The sequence below is a fragment of the Cryptomeria japonica genome, chromosome 3 (assembly GCF_030272615.1).
Source record: "Cryptomeria japonica chromosome 3, Sugi_1.0, whole genome shotgun sequence".
Taxonomy (NCBI): Eukaryota; Viridiplantae; Streptophyta; class Pinopsida; order Cupressales; family Cupressaceae; genus Cryptomeria; species Cryptomeria japonica.
Window position 1 is genome coordinate 553,461,012 of NC_081407.1, and position 24,191 is coordinate 553,485,202.

The 24,191-nt window shown below is 36.6% G+C and overlaps 1 protein-coding gene across 1 annotated transcript in view; it reads right to left on the reverse strand.

Moving 5' to 3' along the window:
• Positions 1–887: 887 nt before the first annotated feature.
• LOC131029891 (GDT1-like protein 5) overlaps positions 888–24,191 on the reverse strand; it is a 29,262-nt gene continuing 5,958 nt past the window's right edge. Inside the window, exons 3-12 of the mRNA XM_057960551.2 lie at positions 16,870–16,929; positions 16,670–16,717; positions 2,825–2,913; positions 2,675–2,711; positions 2,461–2,517; positions 2,145–2,213; positions 1,978–2,022; positions 1,808–1,869; positions 1,438–1,510; positions 888–1,346 (exon numbers count right to left, since the gene is read on the reverse strand). Of these exons, the coding sequence (XP_057816534.1) occupies positions 1,272–1,346; positions 1,438–1,510; positions 1,808–1,869; positions 1,978–2,022; positions 2,145–2,213; positions 2,461–2,517; positions 2,675–2,711; positions 2,825–2,913; positions 16,670–16,717; positions 16,870–16,929 (615 nt within the window). The 3' untranslated portion in view covers positions 888–1,271. The remainder of the gene's footprint in view (positions 1,347–1,437; positions 1,511–1,807; positions 1,870–1,977; positions 2,023–2,144; positions 2,214–2,460; positions 2,518–2,674; positions 2,712–2,824; positions 2,914–16,669; positions 16,718–16,869; positions 16,930–24,191) is intronic.

A 24,191-nucleotide genomic window follows, 5' to 3' on the forward strand; every position in this document is an offset into this window, starting at 1 on the left:
TTCTAGTGGTTTCAGTGGTACTATACGGATGTGAAGTATGGGGTAACAACACTTCAACAAGAAAGTGGAGACAAATAGAGAGATTACCAAAAAATTTAATCACAAATAGCCTCAAGATTAAATCAACTATTCCATATGAGATTGTCTTGGCAGAGGTCGGGGCTTTCCTCATTGAAGCATCAGCTATATTCTGGTTGTTAAGTTATCTAAGAAGATTAGATAGCATGGAGACTCATCGCTGACCAACAATGGTAGTTGGAGAGAAATTAGATAGAAGGAAGAGCATGTGGATGAAACAAAACATCAAATGGATGGAATAAGTAGGGTATTAGCATGAGTGAATGTCCAAACAACAAGGAAATAAAAAAGTATGTGCAAGGAAAATTCAAAGAAAGCATGTGGAAAGAGTTGCTTGGGAGGAAGAAGGAATACTATATCAAAGTCTTCAATCCTATATATGGCCATACACAAAAGACCTACATAAGAATGGAAATAAAATGGAAAACAAAAATATTAATCACTCAAATAAGAACTAGTTCACACCAACTTAGATGTGATACTAGAAGATGGATGATACCTAAAGAGGAGTGGGTAGACATAAGGTGTATTTATTGCACTCAAAAAGTGGTGGAGACAGAATGGCATTACATCATGGAGTGTTCAGCTTACAAGGATATCTGGATTAACTTGATTAAGACATTAAAGGTGAACGACTTGAGTAATTTGTTTGAAGAAGAGAACATAATAAGAGTAGCAGATTTCTTGGTCAAGATACACAGTAGAAAATGCAAGATGCAGAAGGAAAAGGAGATTTAAGCACAGTGTTTTAGGCTGTGCATGCTTTTGTTTGCTGGCTACCAGTAGGTCCCATAGGTTGCTTGGCCTCATAAACGGAGTAAAAACACTCATAAATTCATTGCCCATTAATAAAACTCTTGCTGGAAAAGTGTTGAATCCATTCAATCTCAAGCAACAAATAATGTGCTTAGCTGCCAATGGAAATTGGATTACATGAATAGCGTAGCAATTAATGAAATGGAGAGGGGTTGCCCAAGAGAGAATAATAGCAACATTAAGTGTTTATTTTTCCAAAGATCATACTTTGCAAGAATTGCAGCATTCTAACTGGTATCATCCCATATGATGAAAAATTTAGCCATGAAAATGCAGCATTGAAGTCCCGGCAAATAAACTCTTTAAGGACATATATGACCAGAGGAAATGACCAAAAAAAGTCAACCCTAGTCAACATCCACAAATGAGTGGATACTTCAAGCATTCTCAGCTTTCATCATTAGACACTGAATCCCAAAAACAACAAACAGAATTCCACCAGAAATTGCAACCTGTTTGGCAAAAAGGAAAGAAAGAAGATAATCAGTGCAATGAGAACATAAGTTCAGCTAGCAGGAAAAGGATACAGTACAGATAATTTACCATCTTTTCAGATATACGAGATGCTAAACTCTTGCCACCAAACACAGCTGCAGAAGTACACAAAGCCTGCCCTCTACAATGACAAAACATTTAAACATTCTTACTTCTTCCAAATTAATGTCCATCAGGTTTGTGACTAGTCATTGACAGAAACCTTTTGTAATTCCTAATTGTCTGTCACAATATTACTCAGTATCACAAGATATGTAACTGGATCAGAATTGAATACTAAAAACAGATTCTGCATCTGAAACACAAATAAAAAGGAAAAATAACTAGTCTCTCACTAATCTAAGTTTAAAGTTTGTTACAACTTTTTTAAACAAAATGAGAGGCCTTTAATAACTTAAATATCCAGGAAGAAACATACAAAATGCCCCCGAGAACCACACCAAATGGATTTATATCTGCAGCTAGTCCAATAGTAGCAATCTGCAAAATGATAATCGATTATCAACTTCTAAGTTTTTCACATCATTAACATAGCATTCAATAGAAAATTCTCTTTCCAAACTCATTACAATGAGAGGCATCGCATACCTGGCTCTTATCACCCCACTCTCCAAAAAATGTCAGGGAAAATGCCTGCAAATGTGAGATGAGAAACCTTTCACCATGAAAAAACAGGACTTCTCTATAGGCACCCAAATTTGAAAGTTTGCAGTATTTGATTACTCCTAAGTTTTAGTTAAAAGCAGATTACTTACCTCAAGGAGAATTGGTGAAAAGAATTGAGTGAAGAATGGTCTCTGCTGTTTTTTGTTATCATCTTCAACCTAACATAAACCAGACTTGTTACTTATAAAGAAACTACCATATATTTTTGGGGGCAGAACTGCTATCACACTCAATCCTTGCTAGATCCTTGCAACAAACCCCCAAAACACCAACATTTCATAGTTGCAAAGTAATGCAAACACAAGCTCGAATAAAAACACCCGAAATCACCATGGTAAACAACAGATTAAATTGCAAAAACAAATTCATAGGTTCACATTTCAGATAAATTAGTTACTTGCATACCTTACTCCCTTTTATTGTTGCTTGCTTAGAAGGTGCATTATCCTTCCAATCAGTGGACTGAAAAATGCACCAAAAAGAATATTCCAGTCAAATTTAAAAATCCCCTTCATTTACATCATCTATGACTTAAAAGCAACATGGTATTTTACTGGCAGCTTATTAATTAAAAGTTAAATGATTGGCCAATCCATAGGGTGATAAATTCATAACTGACCAGCTTAGCTTCCACCTCAGCCAACTCTTCGGACTCTCTGCAGGAAAAGCAATGCCCTTATTCCCATATAACTCTAATTAAGACACAATAGCAGAATGATAAACACAGAGTACGAGCTAGGTAAATTGAGGAGTTGTGAGATAAACGCACCCTTCTTCTGTGATGCCTTCCCATAATGACCAAAATCCAAATCCAAAGAATAAAACTGTTGTTATAACATGAGTCCATTTCCGAGATAACTGTACCATTTTACAAATGAATATGCACATTCAATTGTAGTTTATGCAATATTAAAAATACAACATGAAATCTCAAAAAACTGCTTCTTTATAAATAACATAAAAGGAAATTCATGATTACAACATTCCAAGTTCTACAATAGAAAGATCATATTTTCCAAAAAAAACAAGGCAATGGAAAGGCCAAAAGTGAAAGACAAGAATCTAGATCATTTCAACTTACAGGCCAGACGATAAATACAAAACAGAAAAATTTGAAAAACAATCCTTACTTTTTATAAAGGTCTCAAGATCACTTGTCTTGGAATATATCTCCACAGGAAACAATTTCTGTTTCTAATCATCCTGGAGATATCTCTAGCTTTGGTAAACAAGTACCCAGCCTCCCTTGTATATTCCTGAAACAGGAGGGCCAATTTCAGGTTATTCCAAGCATTTTGATAATGTCTGTAAGTGCCCATGGGGATCAAGCACTTATAAATATCTTCTCTCCATCCCAAAACTGTACACACTCCTGACCTAATAAAACCCCAAATCTTTTCCATTATGTGTAGATTTTGCAGAGCAGCAAATAAAGGATAAGACAATAGGGCATCACGAGGCAATGGAGTCTCCATAAGCAGAAATTGAGCTTGGAGAAAGGTCAACAGCCTTGTTTCAGGTGTGATAACCATCCTTGGAACTTTTTGGAAGCAAGTTTCAGAGTTAGACTAATATTTCAAATGTATGCTTCTGAATATATTCATTCATGATGCACGAGCATCTCAAGAGTCAAACAATCTTGCATCACCCAAAAATATCTTCTTTATTTTTTGTTTGTCTTTTGCAGGTTTTTCTTAGCTGTCGCACATGTTCAGTTCTTGCCACAAATTCTTTTGCAGGTTTTTCTTAGCTGTCGCAGATGTTCAGTTCTTGCCGCAAATTCTTTCTTTCCAGTCTTATGACAGAGGACACAAAGTTAAAGTCAATAATTCTACTGGGCAGTATCACATATTCTTTGTGAATTATAATCGGAGTATCTTTTGGTTACCGGGAACATGTCCATGTGTCCAAATGATAGTTTGTTGCCCTGTTGTTGATGTGACACATTATTATTGTAAAACAGAGCCTAATTGGGCTATGCACTAATGTATTTGAACATCATGCCAAATGCAAGGTTACCTATTTGAATATTGGTTCCAAGGAGGTTCATGGTGGAAGCAGCACCAAGTCCCATTGCTTATATCTTGACACACTTATTTAAGAAGGGGTCAAGTAATCATGGGATGCACCCAGTTCAATGAAGGATAAGAGCTGAAATCATTTAATATTGGTCCCATGGTCCCTATTTCATGTTCATGGGGCATGAAACCACATTTTTGGTCGGTGCTGCTTTACTCCTCAAGGTTCTCTGTAAGAAGTTGGTAGATCTATTGTTAAAACAAGCTAGGGAGAAGAGCAGATTGAATGTCAGAGCTCAAAGTGGATTCATTAGAGGACTGAGAATCTTGGCATGGACTTGTTATTGTAAACTTCGTATACAAGTTTTTGTAATCAATTTTCATATAAAATACATATATTCTGTTGTTCTGTGCCATCTTATTGTACTTGTTTTGGATTCTTTTCTAAAGAACTAAGCTTTTGTTGTATACTCACACATCCACTGACTATAAGAATTTAGTTCCATTCCAGTTTGCAACTTTTGAGAATTGTGCTGCATGAACAAACAGTCTTTCATTAGGCTCTCCATCTATGACTGTATCAATTCATCAGCAAGATCTTTCTGTGAGTAAAAGGCTAGTGGGCTAAGCTACTAGTGCATTACAAAAAGAACATAACAAGTTGAAATCAGATGTCTACTAGTTTGAACTGATCTTGAGCTTTTGCTCAAAAGAACAGGCACATTGAAATTGACAAGACTACAGCATCTTTGAAGTTAAACCTCTACTGGTGAGCCAGACACAAGAGTGTTGATGATTATGTCTACATTTAACCTCTTTCGACCCAGGGGAAGTATTCTAATTGGAATCTTGGCTAATTTCAATCAATTATTTAAATCAATTTTGTTAGCAAATTACTTATGAATCAATGTCAGCTTGATTTATCCTTCCAGTAATTTATCGGTTCTCCAAGATAATTATAGTTGTATTCATTCTTTGCGGCAAAACTGTAAATTCACGCAAAGCTGCAAAACAATCCTTGAAACACTTATGAAAACTACTGGTTGCCACTCATTATTTAAGATTGAGAATCTTAATACATGAACACTTTGTAGGATACTTCGCAGCTAAATATCTCCACCGGTCACTTTCCTTGAATGTATGAGATTAAAACAGCTCTCTTTACTCTTTCAACTACAGATGAGTAAAAGGAGCACTGCAAAACCACCATTTTAAAAAAGGTTTGTGCCAATGAATAAACATAAGGTCCCCAAGATGCTTGAGGGAGGCCAAGGGATTCCCCGTCCCTAAAACTCCAGGTGGGGCATACCTTAGAATGACACTACAACAATGAAGGGCATAACAAACCTCCCAGCAGATTTCCCCACCATTGTGGGGCTGGCAAGGAATATTCTAATGGTTTTATACTTGTTTAAACACTTGTAAGAGGTTGAGATTTAGGGTATGATTGTGTGAGCATCCATATGAATTCTGGACAAAAAACTTGTGGGAGTACATGTTTTTATGCAACCAATGTGCTGGTATAGCAGATTATCAATTTGATGCTTCTTGATACAAGTTTACAAGTATTTTTAGAGTGTTGACTTTTATGGAGACAGGTACACAAGTTGTCTTCTAATTCAAAGACATGATTGATATGTGTGAGACTAAGAGTGTACAAGTACAGCGATGGCAATGATTATGGTGTAATGGATATCCATTACTTTTGAACATTGACATGACATTATCATAAATGTGATTGATAAGATTGGGTAATTATATTAGATTGAATTATGATTACAGGTGGTGGTGTGGTCCAGTGCTTGAAGGTTGTTGCTTACCTCCTAAATGTTTGTTTGGTTCATTGACTATGGTTACTTGTTTGTGGATTTGTTTGGTAAATCAAATTTGCAAGAGATTTAGTGTTCGAGTCTTGAGGTACAGATCATCTTGTTTGTTTTCTTAGTTTGAATATTACTAATGTGATGGTGAGTTTTCTTGTTGTATTGGTTTGGGATATGATTATGCAGTTGTGTGGCTTGGCCACCCATCAGTTGCAGTGATGACTTAGATGAGGACTATCTGTCCACACATCTTTTTAGTGTTGATGTAAATTTAGTCAATTGGCATTGTTTGTGTCATTAATGCATTGGTATGTTGCTTCGGGATAAGAGGATGAATGATTAGAGTGCCTAGATAGCCGGTTATTGACACTAGTAGCATGATTGTTTATCATTATGCCATGGATAGCTTGGTTACATTGTTCAATGGGAGCTTTTGATAGTGGTGGTTTATCTTCTTGTCTTGGAGATCTTCATTCTACTTTATTCTTTGGAGTTGGTGGTATTGTAGTTGAGTGTGTGTGGACCATGGCGACCTTCATTTAGGAGATGGTTATCATGATGCCATGGTGTCATATGTGTGATTGATAAGATTGGATTATTGTATTATATTGATTCATGATTACAGGTGGTGGTGCGGTCCAATGCTTGAAGGTTGTTGCTTACCTCCTGAATACTTGTTTGTTTCCTTGACTATGGTTACTTGTTTGTAGATTTGTTTGGCAAATCAATTTTGCAAGTGATTTGGTGTTTGAGTCTTGAGGTACTAGTCATCTTGTTTCTTATCTTAGTTTGCATATTACTAATGTGATGGTGAGTTTTCTTGTTGTATTAGTTTGGGATATGAGTATGCAGTTGTGTGGCTTGCCCACCCATTGGTTTGGGATATGAGTATGTAGTTGTGTGGCTTGCATATTCTTTGTAGGATGATCTATCAGTGAATTCATACATACAAGTAAGCGAATTCATTCTTTGGAAGAGCGAATACATTACTTGGCGGGTCAATAAATAAGTTGTGCTTGGGGGTGACGATAGGAGTTTATCATCTATGGTTGGGAAGGCAATAGATTTGATGGTTTGCCTGTGGTTAATCGAGCACTACCATTTAACATGGTATTAGAGCTATTATAAAAGTCTCGTGCCTATGCGTTTAAGATGGCAATAGAGGTTGTGAACATCTTGGAGACATAAGACTATGCACCAAATTCCAATCTAGCTCGAGGGTGCATTTAATGTAGGGCGTACATTGCAAGCTTGAAGAGGGCATGAAAGGAGTCATTCACAAAGGCCACACAAGGAGAAGGCGACGTTGAGTCTGCCATCAATCTTATCGCTCTTTTACATCTCTATTTTTTTATCGTGACCCGTGACTTCAGCTTGGACAGTTGGTCAATTTGTGTGGTCAACCCTAGGATCTTCTGGTTTAGGCGCATAAGAACTTAGTGGGATCATACGGTTTGAGTCTCATGTCCAGTTGTTCTGGAGGAATCTCTCCATATAGTCTAGTTAAAGACTCCCATGCTTGAACAAGTTTGTGGATCCGATAGCTATTGTCGTCGCACACTGCGTGTGCTCTTGCTGCTGAGATCTAATATGAAGTTACTAGATATTCAGTGAATATCGCTAGTCATATGACTTCCTGCCTCTCTCTGGGATTGATGGTCCAATTTTGCTTGTCGCGGATCATTGCAATGTGACCTTTGGAGATTTGATACTCCGAACTCACTCCTGTTAACCAATCATCTCATTGGCACTTAATCTCCGACATCTCTCCAACTAAGGAGTGAAATATATACAAAATGCGTCTAGCGTTAACAATTGTGTCAACTAGCATTGAATAAAAGCTACCTGATGGTATGCCTTGATGCTTCATTAAGATTTTGCCCTTTGGATCTATGAGTTTCCTATGTATAAAATTGCGTCGTAAAATCTCAAAGCATAGTTCATCCCAGTACGAGTTAAAATTCATCATGCACTTCGTGAGACTAAAACGTTGGTGTCAAATTCTGACCAATCTATGCAATAGACTATTTTGTCGCGCACTAGCTTGGAAATGATCTGCGGAACCCTTATCTTAGGATCTTCTCCAACTGTGAAGAACATGAAAGTCTCTATGAAATGACAGGGGATCTCAAATACATTACGATTTTAATGAATAAGGAAGTGGAAAAGCAGCGGGAATGGATTCCCTATTCTCCTTTGTCTCTATTGACCATTCTCAATCATATGCCTTCGACTGCACTTCTCTGTCATTTGACAGTCGATCGTTTGGAGCTTGGTCTTGTCATTTCGACACTCAAAGTCAAACCATCCATCACGAATTTATATGATAAATTGCATGGAGGGGCGGTGGCAATGATTGCAAATATTCTGGGATTGGCGGTTGTGAAGATGGTTGCTGGAGATAAAGAATTTGTACAGATTGAAATGAACATTTCTTGTTTGTCTGTTGTACGCATTAGAGTTTGTAGGGCAGATGGATATTTTTGAGACGGATTTTCGTGTTTAAAACAATCCAAAAAAATAAGCAGATTGATGTGCATTGAGTTCACCCTTGGCATCACTATTTTATCTGTTTTCTGCATTGGTTTGGAGTCTCATTTTCTTAGAAACGATCATGTGGGTGTTGTGAGGAACCCTCACACGTACTCTCAGAGTGCACGGTGAATATAATAATGTATTAAGGGCTTTTGCAAATGCCCTTGAGAAGTGGAAACACAACACAGACATACTGCGGGAAGGAAAATTATGTGGCAAAGGGTTAACTAGCAGTCAGGGCCGTTTGTGTAGATGAGAAAATGAGACTCAGCTACAAGACGAACTCAATGGGTATTAGCACTTGAAGAGATTTTGATTAAATGAGATAAGTATTTCATGTTATGACTTTGATAATGAATCATGTATGCTTCATTAGATGAATTATTATTAATCTCTTTGAAATGCTTTCAGGACAGACCAAGAAGCATAAGAGATTGCATTCAATGAAGGAAAAACTTGATGCTTGCTGCCATGAGATTGAGTTGGTGGCTGAAGACATTTCTTCGAAGGGGAGGAATCAACATTTAGAGGAAGTCTGACAATCCATCAAAGGCAACCGTGGGTGAGGAGGTCAGAAGATTGATATCAGATTCAGAGGAAGTCTGACACTTCATCAGAAGCAACCTTGGACGGGGAGGTCAGAAGGTTGATATCTGTTTCAGAGGGAGCCACATCATCATGAAGATTTGCTTAATGCATTCTTCTCTGCAAGAGAAGTTTGAGGTGAAAGCCCTTGTTAATGCATTCTTCTCTGCGACAGAAGTTTGAGGTGAAAGCCCTTGTTAATGCATTCTTCTCTACGAGAGAAGTTTGAGGTGAAAGCCCTTGTTAGTGCATTCTTCTCTGCGAGAGAAGTTTGAGGTGAAAGCCCTTGTTCCACCCTCTGGGAGTAGCCATGGTGGATGTCATGTGAGAGACTCCATGGCTTAACACTTGTGTTTATTCACCCTCTGGGAGTAGCCATGGTGAACGTCATGATGAGATGACGACATCACGTTGAGGATTCCGTGATGGACACTTGTGTTCATTTGCATTTCCACTCGTGGGAGTAGCCATGATGCCTTTGGGAGTAGCCATGGTGGATGTCATGTGAGAGACTCCATGACTTAACACTTGTGTTTATTCACCCTCTGGGAGTAGCCATGGTGAACGTCATGATGAGATGACGACATCACATTGAGGATTCCGTGATGGACACTTGTGTTCATTTGCATTTCCACTCATGGGAGTAGCCATGATGGACCCACCCTCTGGGAGTAGCCATGGTGGTTGTGTTCATTTGCATTTCCATTCATGAGAGTAGCCATGATGCCTTTGGGAGTAGCCATGGTGGATGTCATGTGAGAGACTCCATGACTTAACACTTGTGTTTATTCACCCTCTGGGAGTAGCCATGGTGAACGTCATGATGAGATTACGACATCACATTGAGGATTCCGTGATGGACACTTGTGTTCATTTGCATTTCCACTCATGGGAGTAGCCATGATGGACCCACCCTCTGGGAGTAGCCATGGTGGTTGTGTTCATTTGCATTTCCATTCATGAGAGTAGCCATGATGGACCCACCCTCTGCGAGTAGCCATGGTGGACGTCAAGATTACTCCCTAGCTAAGAGGGAGTGTTGATGTTTGTAGCTAGGTCGGATTCCTTCTAAGGCCCACCTAGCGAATAAATGCCTAATTAGCCTATCGGCCTTAGTCATTTAAATGAGCAAGATTAAATATAAAATACAAAGTTCATAAGGGCCAACTCATTAAGTCCGCCACCCTATGAAAAGTCACATTGCTTTGAGGGCCGACCCTTTGTGAAAGGGTGCTTCTCCCTCATATATATGAAGTTCAATTTCATTCTTTGTAGGATGATCTATCAGTGAATTCATGTATACAGCAAGTGAATTCATTCCTTGGAAGAGCGAATACATTACTTGGCAGGTCAATAATCAAGTTGTGCTCGGGGATGACGATAGGAGTTTATCATCTATGGTTAGGGAGGCAACAGATCTGATGGTTTGCCTATGCTTAATCGAGCACTACCATTTAACAGTAAATGCAACAAAAGTTGGAACGATTGTATTGGATTACATCAATGTAGATGATTTTGAACATAAGGCTAAGGATTCATTGCCATATATTAGCAAGATGGAGGCATAGTAGTAGCCTTCTAAGTCAAGCAAGGAACTGCAACTAACTGTAAGGACTCAACTCTCTCCCTAATTATTCACTAAAACAAGAAGAAATTGTCAACTCTTGTGAATTCTAACTTGCCAAGATGTTCAATTTATGATGATGTTGTTTAAAGACAATCATAATAAATTCATAATAGTATCAGCTAGTTGCATTTGCATGATCATATAGTTTTGTACACTATTTGTATTCACATCTGATAGAAAAAACCCAACATTTTAGAGACTCATTTATACATTTTGTAGCTGTATTTTGCATAAAATTTGTGTTTTCAATATATTTATGTATTTTTTTAAGTTGTTAGATTTTTGTTGAGTTAGAAATTTTTTATTTGTCAAGTCTCAGTCGAGTCTAGGCATGTGAACTATGCTTTTAGTAATGACAAGTATGGATAAGAGACATGAGATTTCAACTAAAACCCTAAGATTTATCTTGTTATAGAGAAGGTGCTCTAAGAGGTGGGAAGCAGTTGAACATTGGAATCTTGTTTTATTTGAGTACCAATTTCTTGGGAACGTGTTCGATCAACTAGAACTCTAAGTTAATAGTTTGATATTGTAGTTCCCTAGGGCCTAACTAGTGAATTGTTTTCCAAGAATGATTGTAACACTTTTTAATACAAGTGCTTTTATAATATTGAAAGTTCAAACATCAAATGGATATGACTTAGACCAAGCTTAGTTTTATGGCTTCCTACCATTTTTCTAGACTTGCAATTATCCTATATTATATGGGGACGCGTCTCAACCTTTAAAACTTGCATTTCTATCCCTAACTATTTTTCCAAAACGAAAGGACAATAGGGGACATCCCTTGGTCATCCCCATTTTTTAACAAAATGTCAAAATGTCCCTCAAACATGTACAAAAAGCCAAAAAATCAAGGGGATGTTTGGTCATCCTTGAGATAGATGGGGATGTCTGAGAATATAATGGTTAGGATCGACTTAAACACCACTCAAGTGAGTTGAACTCTAGACAACATATGCATTGGATCCTTGCTAAGAGGCACTCATTGAGTCACTCCTATTCTCATGGCAAGATTCAGTCGAGCGGGTGTTGGACCAAGGGTTGTTCCATTCATGCACAAGTAGAATGTCATGGATGGCAACGGAATTGTTGTTGTGGTCTATGGGATTTTCTTGAGGAATTTAAATGGGGTGGTTGTGGATGGTTTGGTTATTGTTTTTGAAGTTTATTTGATGCAAATAAGCAGTCAACTCATGTAAAAAGTTAAGGTTGGTGTTTTCAGTTTCTTGCATGATGTTTATTTCATGTCTAATTTCTATGTGGAAGAAATTTATGAGTTGGCCTTGCACTTGAATAATCCTAATTATGTTCGGATTTTGTTTTGCTTGTTTTCTTATTAAATTGGGCTCAAAATTTCAGTTTTCTCTTGGGCTTGTTCTTCAATTGGAGTTACCTAAATAGGCAAATTCTTCCTCATTTTGTTTAGGATTTCTTCTATTCAATCTTCTTTTACTCTAGGACACATCAATCATAAGAGCCAAGTGAGGAAGAGAAATTGAAGAGAAAGGCAAGCGTGTTTTTATTAGCAAATTTGTTGAATGCTTCATGGAAAGGTCAAGGGCTTCTATTTTTTAATTTTTTTTCCAATGTTTTTGATGAGGCTAAATGCATACAGAAACAAACTATTTTATCGTTTCATGCAGAAAAAAAAAATTGCAATTTCTCAAATAAGCTAAATGAGCTGATGCAATTTTGTTTTTGATTTTGGTGATAGTGTTGGGATCTCCCATTTTCAAGCTTTGCATTTGAATGTAAAGAATTGCCTCATGTTGGGATTGAGGGTTTAATTTCAAATACCTTGTGTTGTGATCAAGGGCTTTTACAAGAAACAAGTAAACAAAATCAACTTTATCTAAGAAAAACAAATTTAATCTTATTCCAATAAATAAACAAATATTCCTACTATAACCAAGAAATGGCAACACAAAGTTACTGGTCTTGAGCAATTTTGAATTTTGTAATTTCTAATTGGAATATTTTGAAAATAAATAAAGCTTTTGGTGCCATGATGGTGGCTTGGTGTCCTCAAAGAGCCCAACTACTTTTGGTTACTCCTCTGCAACAATTGGAACCTCCTCTTGATGACAATAGGGATGAGGAAGCTCTAGATGTGGGAATTGGAAATTACTTGGAAGACATAAGGAGGTTTGAAGCTTCAACACATAAATAAAAAGGCACAGAGAGTCCTGTGCTGAGTATAAGAATGATGGAAGTGGAGGCTGCAATGCAAAAGGCTTAATCCTCTAAGGTGATTCACTATCCTTGTACCAAATCAAGGGAATAGGTGATTCAGAGCTTTGAGCAAGAGTTTGCAAAAAATGCAGAAAATTCAAACTCCTAGCTGCCAAAGGCAAAAGGAGAATTCATAAGCTTTAAGCTTCTTTATCATGGGGAATTAATTGGGAAAAGACTGGTGAGTTGATGGAGAGATGATTGAAGAGCTAATTGAGAGTAGTGGAGAGAAGACAATCAATCAAGGGGAGAGATGGCTCTGTCAAGATTAGATTGAACTCTTATCATGAGAAAAATTGGTGGCAAAATGGCCAAAGCTGAAGCAATTACACATCTACCAAACACAGCATGATTGACCCTTTCGGGGGTCAAGGTTGTCCCTTTTGACAAGTCAAGTCACTTGAGCAACCATACAATCTCTCAAGGAATCCTTCAATTAAAGGTCTGCAAAAGATTTTGTGTTGCACAAGTACCAAAAACTTGGTTCGATGGCTAAACAAGGTGCATAAGAGGCTAAGAAGTACAAGGCATTGTCATCAAGTTGAAAAATTCTGAGAGGATGTATAATTCACACCACATGGGTCATGAGTTGGACTGCCAAATCTTCATTGGACTGTCTTGTCAGCCTGTGTAATTTTAGGCAATTAAAAACATTTCCTTTTGACATTTTTCAAGTTTGTTGTTTGATGGTGACTTTTTTAAGGCTTGTTTACTGTTTGAGAGTTTGTTCAACAAGTCTATGTCCATATTGCGTAGAGTAATCAATTGTTTCATTTAATGGATTTTGTTTGGCATATATTATATTGCTCAGAGACTGAATAGGTATTGAAAGAATTAATAACCAGTCAAGTTTACGATTATTGTTCAAAAAATTATTTTCTTGAATAAATAACTGTATATTGTTCAATGGGTGTTATACTGTAGCAACAAGTCTGTGTCCAAGTTACATAGAATAATCAATTGTTTCATTTAATGGATTTTGTTTGGCATATATTATATTTCTCAGGGACTGAATAGATATTGAAAGAATTTATGATCAGTCAAATTTATAATTATTGTTAAAAACACTCTTTTCCTGGCAAATAAATAAATGACTGTACATTGTTCAATGGATATTATACTGCTCAGAATTTACACTAAAGATTGTAAACTCAGCAAATTTATAAATTTGATGTTTTATAAATTTAATTGATTTTAGTTTTTTAATGATCAAGACTGATTTCATCCATAATAACTATCACATCCATACTGTCCAGCATTTAAATATTTTGTCAAATTTAAGTCTGTATAATGCATAATAAGTCACCCTTATGATTGCATATTCTCCAGTCAGTCACCTTCTTGTTCAAATTAGATATCCATTATTGAAATTGAGCGTGAGAGACAGATTTTATTATGAAATCCCAAAACATGATTTTTAGTAGTCAACTTTAAGTAACTTTGGGAATGGCTGAACTGCTATATATAGCTCTGTAAATAAACCTGCCAACTAGATCAGCTATTGGGTTTTTCATAAACTTAAAGTTTGATGTCACATATCATTAAACTTGTAGAAATTTGAGTGTATATATCTATATATACATATGTATCAGTATATATATACCCCAAAAAATGGCCCTCAAACAGTCATTTTGAAAGTCATTCCCTGCTGTCCTGCTGTCCTCATCCCTGAAATGCCATGGAACACAGGAATTATTCCCTTCCACTTTTCATGTTTTGTTAACATTAAAGCAATGGCTGCCTTAATGGTATCTCTGAGAAGGTTGATTGTTAATTGTTCGGTGTAAACTAAAGCTTAAACATCCAAATCACCTGAGCCCTTTGACTAGAGAGGTGCATCCCTGAGCAAGAGGACTGATTTTATGCTGTGGAATTTGCAGCAAGCATGTCAATTTTCTACTTTGCATTTGTTCCAATGTTTAAGGTTAGTTTAGCCATGCGTGTAACCAGAACTAATATAGTAATTAATAAACTCAAATTTGGATTATATCTTAATGGGTATTTTACTAATAGGCAATACACTGGATTATTAAGGCCGTAAACACAAACAGTGCTACAGTATGAACATGCAACCTGATGCAAAATGTTAGGTTACATGTATGGCTGAGAACAAGCGCAAAGGAAGTTGAGATTAGACCTAACAATAGATTCCATGTCACTGGAAGACAGAAACCGAGCAACTGTTGCATTACAATATCCACAGGTTATTATCTGTGACCCAGTGTTTGCTTTCCCTGTTCAGTGGTTCTCTCTTGAACATTAACTTGTTCTTTCTAAATGGAATAATAAGATTTTTTCTGAAAAAATCACAACTGCTAGAGAGCTGGGGTAAAAAACTTGATGTTATTCAAGTTTGAAACTGAACAAATGGCAAGAAGCAAGATGCTACACAGCACTATCAGAATATACTGTCAGTTAAACTTTAGGCATCATTTTTAGATATATCTTTGTGCGTTGGATTCAACATAAGTAAATGATACAATTTTTTTTGCTATTTATGTTTTAATAGTAAACTTTGGCAAATTAGATGCTAAGTCAGTTTGGATGTGATCAATAATTGTCCTACTAGTGAAGCATGTGGAAGGTCAATCAACACTCCATATAATACTGTATAGAACTGAAATCCCAAATGGCAGAGCACCCAAAGGCGTACTTGGAATGTCCTATCTGTACTAAGCTAGGTGAGGTCAAGTTGTATGTAGCTTAGAGGGAGATAGAGGTTGGAAGGTAAAACTACACCATATATAATCTGAAACTGTACAGAACCAGCAGCCCAAATGACAGAGCAGTTAAAGGTGCCAACTGCCAAGGGATCCTAGGTGCTTTTCAACATGGCATCAAAGACAGACAAGGTGATCTGAATTATGTATACATTGCGAGTGGCATTGGAAGGTCAAAAGGCAGAGCCCCTGGGAGCTCCTTGGTTCAAGTCATGGTCGGTCCATGCTCTTCATTATCTAAGAGCTGGGCTGCAAATATTAATATGGCCTATAGGCTTTGGTGTGCAAACCATTTGTATAATATATTTTACTTACGTAATTCATAGAAATCCTTCTCATCTAAAATTTCATGATATCAAAGGAAGAATTGGGATTTCGAGAATTTTGACAACATTTCTGGTGCAATATGGCTGATGTTTTGAACTAAACATAACTTTTTTCCTCTTTTCCCCAACAATATTTGTATGCCATTTGTTTTTGGACATTTTGATTTATATTTACAATTCTAATACCAACTTTGAACATTCCATTTTGCCTCGTCATCATCTGACCATTTTCTTAGACAAATTTGGCACATCCATTCATCCACTACACTATATAGATAACTTGATGAGTGTACCACTCCAACATCTATACAATTACATGATCCACATCATTAGCAAATATCTTCAAGATATTAGATTGATGTTATTACAAAGAATACACCCTTCCTTTCATGGCATGAAACAGTGTCTTGGGTTGAAAAGCCTCCAGCAATAGCCATGATGTTAGGCCTAACGTATATAAAGATAAACTACTAAATGCAACCGAAGGCATTGATCTCTAGATCAAAACATGCCAAATCAAGACTTAATATTTCAAAGTCCATGCATTAGAAAGGCAGAATTATTATCAATTAAATGTAACTAAATTAAGTATCTCCCAAAGGATGTCATCTTAACAGGCTTAGTGACTAAAATAGTCAATAATTCTGCTTTCTATGTGCCCATATTCATGATGCAGATTGTGCAAGAATCAAAACAAAAAAACAATAAACGGAACTCAAATAGAAAATGACCAACTCAAACTTACTAAGTTTGGTGCAGCCCAGCCAAAAACTACAGAGATAATAGTCATTACCTGCATTGTAGGAAAACAATAAGATAATTTCACCAATAAGTCTGCTATGATATAGATCAGAAACTAAACTCACATGACAATGGTAATCATCATTTGATAAACAGAGAGAACTAGTTGCTAAACCAAACAAGACAGAAAATAACTGCACTTACAGTGAGAGCCCCAAGGCATCCAGCTAAAACCAATCTTCTAGGATGTCGCATTGCCATGATCTTGAATACATGATAAGAGAAAATGTAAGCTGAAATAAAGGAAAAGAAAAGTCTCACCTACTCTATTTAGATTTGTAATTTTCACCAATATTGAGAAGAATTTCAAAGAACCACTTGCATCTCTTAAATCTGAACAAGCATAGATTGAAACTTAACCTTAAAATGCGTTGGGACTCCAAAGATAGGACTTATCTAGATAAGCAGTCCAAGAGATTATTAGAGAGCCCATTTTAGAGTTTATAAATATACAATTACTAATAGGAAGCAGTAGACCACTGGGGTAGTCTATGGATTGAAGAAATGTCATTGAATGCCATCGATAAGAAGCCAAATGAGCAGCACATCTGAAATTTTAACCCTAATGACAGCAGCCTATTAATGGTTATTGTGAAGGATTTAACAACATCTACAGAACATGAGACTACAAACATGGATTACATAGCCTCACCATTACCAACCTTGCATTATTAAGATATTTTTGAATACCAGCAAAGGATTCATATAGCACTTTGGCATGTCAGCGATTAAACATTATAATTTGCAATACATTGTAGATAAGTCAATTCAGATGAATAAGCCACAACGAATGTTTGGTTATATAGAAACTAAAATAAATAAGTGATAAAGTAGGAACCACTTCTAATAGTTTTATTAAAAGGTCAAATGTCAACCATAATAATTAACTTGTCTGATAATCCCTTAAAGGATAAAGACTAAAAAGGGACACACCAAAATGCGAAACAGAAACAATGCCATTAGGGTTTGCAAAAGTGATCTTCAATGGTGCCTTGAAGAGCAATCTAGGACTCGCCAGAGCAATGAGTCTAGTTCAGGATAAGAATGGGGAACTCTTGAAATCGATTCCTTTTTTCATCCCCCATGGCATTGATAAAGAAGCACAAGCTATGACACTTCTTGAAAACCTTAAAACTGGTTGCTACAATAGGCATATTGATACAATCACTAACCATGGAAGAAGATTCAATGTGACAAATTAATGTAATGCTGAAAGGAACAACCCTTAGTTCAAAAATTAACAGCACCCTAAAAGGTGTTAAAGCCCTGGTTCTGAGATTTGCAAAGGAAAGATTTCAACATTGCTTAAGAGCTATGATGCAAGGTTTAGCAAGACCTCAACCCCCCTGGCCCCCCATCCCTCCTTACCCATATGGATCCGGTTTGGGGCTAGGACAGCCTAGGATTCACCCAAAAGCACCCACAAGGAACCTAGGTGCCCAAAGTGAATCCCCTTGGCTAGCCTAAGCTAGACCTAAGAGAAGCCAAGCATACCTATGGCCACCCAATCACAAGAAACAAAATAGAGCATTTTTTTAACATTTTTAAAAACAAAAAAGCGCCTCAACACTAAATTTTTCCCTAAAGTGAGGGATCTTAACCTCTTTTGCCTCATTTCACAAACATGAGAAAGTAAAACAAACATTTTGAACTCCAAGCTACAATTGTTGATTTTTGAAGATTGTTGCATTTTTCTTTGAAGGTGACGACTATGAGAGAGAAAGACATACGCCAACAAGAGAGAAAGAGTTGCACAAGGAAGATTTATCTATGAAAGGTGAGTGAATCTTGTAATTTTTTTTGAGGTTTTTCAAGTTTAATTGTAACATGTTTTGAATTATTTTTTAATAATTTTAATATTTTATAGATAATAGAGGGGTTAGAATGTCATTTTTTAAATTGGAGGGTTGTAAATTTGTAACATTTTTTTTGTTTTCTTATATTCATATGGAATGTCTAATAGTTTTAGTTCAGTTGTCCCACATGTAAGGAGTTCATTTAAATTTGACATGTGACCTCTTTGGCAACATACAACTATGATTGAACAACTTTCTGGTAGTGGGGGTTTTTTTGGCAGTGAAGACAAAATGGGTGAGTTTAAGAGCTCATACAATCAAGCGAAAGCTCACCTGTGTGTTTTTATACGCTCAGGAATAAAAGTCTGTCCAAGGCAGAATAAAAAACGGTTGCCAAAGCAACAAATAATGGGATATATCAAAAAAGAAGAGAATGCCGACATGGTAAGCAGAAAAGAAATGGAAAACATACATCCTCTTTCCAAGAAGAATCACATAAACGTCTTAGTTGCTTAACACAATTGATTGGCCCACATCATTTCATGTCACCATCATCATCCCAAGAAGAGAATACCCCCTTTCTTTCCCATAAAAGAGGCCCATTCGAAAAGGCCTTCAAGAATGAGGTGAAGGAGGTTGCAAATAAGAGAACTATTTGTTGCATTTATGGAAACAGGCTTCCTTTCAACCTTGTTAGATCACCACATTGACAGGATATGGTGACAACAATTGCCAATGCACTTGCTCATTTCATTAGTCTTGGGTATAAAAATGTGTGCACCACATTATTGGCCAAGGAGAAAGCTTTTGTAGAGGCATCACTAATAGCAAGTAAGAATACATGGGCCAAAAGACGAGTATCCATCATTTCTAATGAATGGAAGGATTGCAAAAATATACCACTAATTAATATCATTGCAATGTCCCTTAAAGGGCAAAGATTTTGAAAGTAATAGATTGTGAGGAGCAAGTAAAGGATGCAACCTTTATTGCCAATTTTCATACAATACATTGAGATGGTGGGCCCTAAAAACATTGTCCAAGTCATAATGGACAATGCTAAAAATTGTAGGGCAAGTGGTTCAATCATGGAGGGTACATATGGGAATTTTTTTCAATTCCATGTGTCATCGACTCACTTAACTTGATATTGCAAAAGACTAGCACAAAAATTGAGTGGGTCATACATGCAAGCCAAGGAGATTCAAATGTTTGAGACAACCAATCATATGTCACAAGTCAGTTTTAAGACCACCTCCAACTTGGAGTTGTTAAAGGCAATTTTACTTTTTAGAATATATTTTAAATTTTAAATTTTTGATGTGTTGTCTACTATTTAATTTTTAAATTTGTTTAATTTTTTACACCATGTTAGATTGTCACACACAATCATCTTGAGATGACTTGTGAAGGTGTGAGAGGCATTGAGCACCATGATCATCAACTCTTCGGACTATATGGAGGCAATCAAATACAAAAAATGCCCCAAAAGCAAATGAATTGGTCCTAGATGATGAGTGGTGTGCTTGCATGGAATGTGTTTTGGGTTTCGCTAAGCCCATCACGAGTTTGTTTAGGTTTGTTGATACAGATCAGCCATGCTTGGGTGAAATTCATGATGGCATGGACTCCATGGTTGAAAAATAAGGACGATAATAGAAGCAAAAAGCACGATCACGCAAAAGCATTTTTCAAGGGAGTGCAAAAGATCATTGTTGACCATTGAAACAAAATGACCACATCCTCACATCTCCTAACAATTGCTTTCTCCCCAAGTATTATAGCAAATATATATTTTCCTTGCCTAAGAAGGTGGCACCATATAGAGATGAAGAGGTTGCTACTAGGTACAACAATGCATTCAAAAAAATATTCTCAAATATAGATATATAGAGTGTTGTCTTTAGGGAGTTTTGTAATGTCCCCTTTTGGAATGATCATAATTCTTGCCCTAGAATCACAAGTCCAATAAATTAATAAAACTTAACAGTTAGAATCATATTTTTACCAATAAAATGTCTTCACCAAGATAAAACCTGGTTCAGATCCTGCAATCATGTTAGACAAGTATCAAAAGCATAATTCATAGAGAAATCATTTCAAATAGGGTTAGATAGCATATATTCATAACTATTTCAAATCTAGATAAACTATACAATATCTGTAATGCATAATTGGAGTTCAACCATAATAGGGCTTGGATGAGAAACATGATAGGGCACCTGAAGCAGCTCCCACGCTAAGCCCAAGAGCAGATATACCATCCTTCTTGGCCCCATGTGGCAATCTGTCATCCATATGAGGTGGTGTGCTTAGTAGTTAAGCTTGTATTTGCGCTCCCTATCCATGCTGCCTTATCCACCCTTCTATGATTGAGACCTCTTTAATCTCATTCAGACAATTAACCATGGTAGAGGTTAGTGGGGAAACCACAATAGGATGTCTGGAGCATCCTTCCCATCTAAGCCCAAGGGCAGGATACACCTTTGCCCCCTTGGCCCACATGTGGCAGACAAATCAGTCATCCACCATGGGGTGGCGTACTTCAAAGAGAATCTCATCACACTTTCCCCTCCTTGTATTCACCAATTAACCCCCTGATGATTGATTGCAGCAATTTAAGAGTCCAGACATTCAATATTATTGCTCCTTTCCAATATATGAGAGGTTATACATCAAGTATAATATTGTATTGCATATTATTATCTATGTCTATATGAGAATTATTATTCATAAGAGTACTGGTATGCTACATACCACAAATGGAGTAAGATTACCATTGCCTGCAGTAAATAATTATTTCTGATCTGATCTGTTTGCCTGATTGCTGATATATTAGGAATTGATCTGCTCTTATGAGCACCGATGCTGATTGAGCTACCTTGATTCATCAATCTGCCTTTGTCTTCTTATTCGATTCAACTTGCTTGGTTCTGATCTAAACGCTTAATTCTTTCTTGTTCGATTCCTTCTTAATTACTGATTTTCACCTTTGGTAGATACAGACGTAGTTCTAATTTGATCACCTTTGGAGTGATACATCTGTTGTTTATATAACCCTTTATTTGGACGGATGGTTATGTCTCTTCCCACAAACATCACCCTTGCAGAGAGTAGCACCTCTTGATAATATGTCCTTCCCCTTTTTTACTAATAATGCTGACATGATTGCACCTCATCAAGGGTTATTAGTGATACATATTACTGTAAACACAATCCTTAACTTTCTTAATTTATTTGCTGCCCAGTTAACCTGTATATGGATTGCTGTATACTGGTTCCGGTTTAGGAACCATCACTGCTCTGCAATAATTAAAGGTACCTTTTTGTATAGTGCTTCTTGTTTCTAGATTGTCCTATGCATCGGCCTCATATATGCTTTTGTTTAGGGTTATAGTATGGAAACAGCCAGCATATGAGTCGGCCCTTATTTAAATGATTTTATCTTGCTTTCAAACTACTTTGCCTCCTTAAATATTTTATCTCAAGGCTAGGTCGGCCCTTAGTCACTTTAACCATTTTTATTTGTTCTCATAAAGGTCAGCCAGCCTTTTACCTATTTTTTATCAAACTCAAGTACTTACATAAGAGAGTCGGCTAGATATTAGAAAATTGTGATGTCTTATAAATGAGACAATTTTCTAATCAGATATGTATATCAGATTTAAGAAGGTATCAGGGTGGGGGCATGACAAGTTTGGCCAATTCATATCTCCAAAGAATCATGATGTTTGTTCTTTTCAAGACAAGTATAAGAAAGGGACTTGAGAATGGTGGTATCTACACGGCCAAGGCTCTATTTATCTACAGCCTCTTGCAATAAAAGTTCAATCTCAAGTATGCATCTTTTTTATTTTTAGATTCCTCAGTTTTCTTTTGGCTGCTAGATATCATAATTTTTGCTTTATAAATATAAAAATTGTATGCAAATTCAACAGGTTGCAAGTTCTTCAAACAAACAAAATTGGAGTACATACTCATTTATCCACTGAGTTAAGCACAACCAATTGGGTGCAAAAAAGGCTAAAGATTCGGTCTTTGTGCACTTCAGCTTTTGTCTCTCATCACATAGGATACCTGATTACAATGAGGGGTTGACAAGAAATTGAGATCTAACTCCTAAGTTTGCCGACTTAAAGGCTGTTGTTGCGCAACTTGCCAAAATCTCTATAGATGAGGCAGCTTCTAAATATGGCATGGCTAGTGGGAGTGGCAATTTAGTTGATTGTTGTTCAAATGAAATTGAGCCAAATGTTGACTTTGATGCTCTAAATGAAGAGCAATATGAAAATTATTAAATATTGATTGCAATTTTCATTTAGAATTAATATTTGACAAATCATTGAATTATAATTTATGAATTTTCTGTTTTGCAAAATATAAGTTATTTAAATATTTCATTTATTGGCAATTACGAGTATTATTGTTTTTATAGTTTTTAAACTTTTAATAGGTATGTACACAAACCCATACTCATACCCAAGAAAAAAAATTTGCCATATCAGCATACCCATACTCAAGACCAACAACATAACTTAAGAGAGATAAATGTACCAACAAATCTCCTGGAAACACAGAGTTCAACCAAAATCTAATAAATTGTTAGTTGCATCCTTAAAGAATGGTATGAACTCATCAATCTAGTTAAAGACATATTTGTTTTGTATATGTCTCCCGTTGATGTGCCATTTCCATTAAGGGTTCACTTCTACATTCTAAATTTCCTCGAGGCAAGCTACAACTTCATGCTTTCTTACTAAATCTCTTAATTACCCAATACCTCCTACATCAAATGTTATTGTAGCAGTCGTTGAATGGCCACCTCAGGTAGCTTGTTTCTACACTCCCATACAAAAGTTTCACATAATTCTTCCCATTCTCTCATCATTATTATAGCAAATATTTCATTTTTGTTGGCAGCAGCAGCATGACTTATGTAGCTATTCCATGAGGATTTTAACTGTGAACAGTAGAGTTGGTGGTTTTGTATGGAATACAATCTCTCATAAATCACAAATGGTGATTGGAAGGATGCTCCTTATTCTAGTGCTGTTTCTAATCATTGTCTCACAAATACATTTAGAATGGTGGACCTTGGAACTATGGCCATAAATAAGGCTGTTTTGGGCAATGATGGCCTGAGTAATTCAAATAACAAAAGAACCTGAGACACCAACTAAAGAGGATTTCAACTGTAAACTAGTGGGCATGTTCAAATATGGCATTGTCTTATATTGGATTTTTTAACATGCATCTAGGGACCCAAGATTTCCTTCATTGGATGAGCCGCAAAACAACATCAAGGTGAAACCAGAAATAAGAGAGGAAGCTCCTTCCTCACAGAAGGAAATTTAGAAACTGTGCAATAGACCAGAAGCCACAATAAGCTATTATGCGGGTTTCACTTTCATTCAATATGTGAATTTGCTTGAGGACAGGAGTCAGCTTCATGGCCATCAAAGCTGTGAAGCTCATAGCTTTCCTTCAGCGAATTCACTGTAGAAATTAGGACATTGCATAACAGACTACAAGCCATGACAGTGCATTATGTGGATTTCATTCAAAATATTTATTTTCTTAAGGACAAGCTTTGGCTTCATGACCAACTTAGATATTTTAGTTGTACATTAGTGAGCACTCCTGGTGTAATGATATAAAAGATGAGATTGC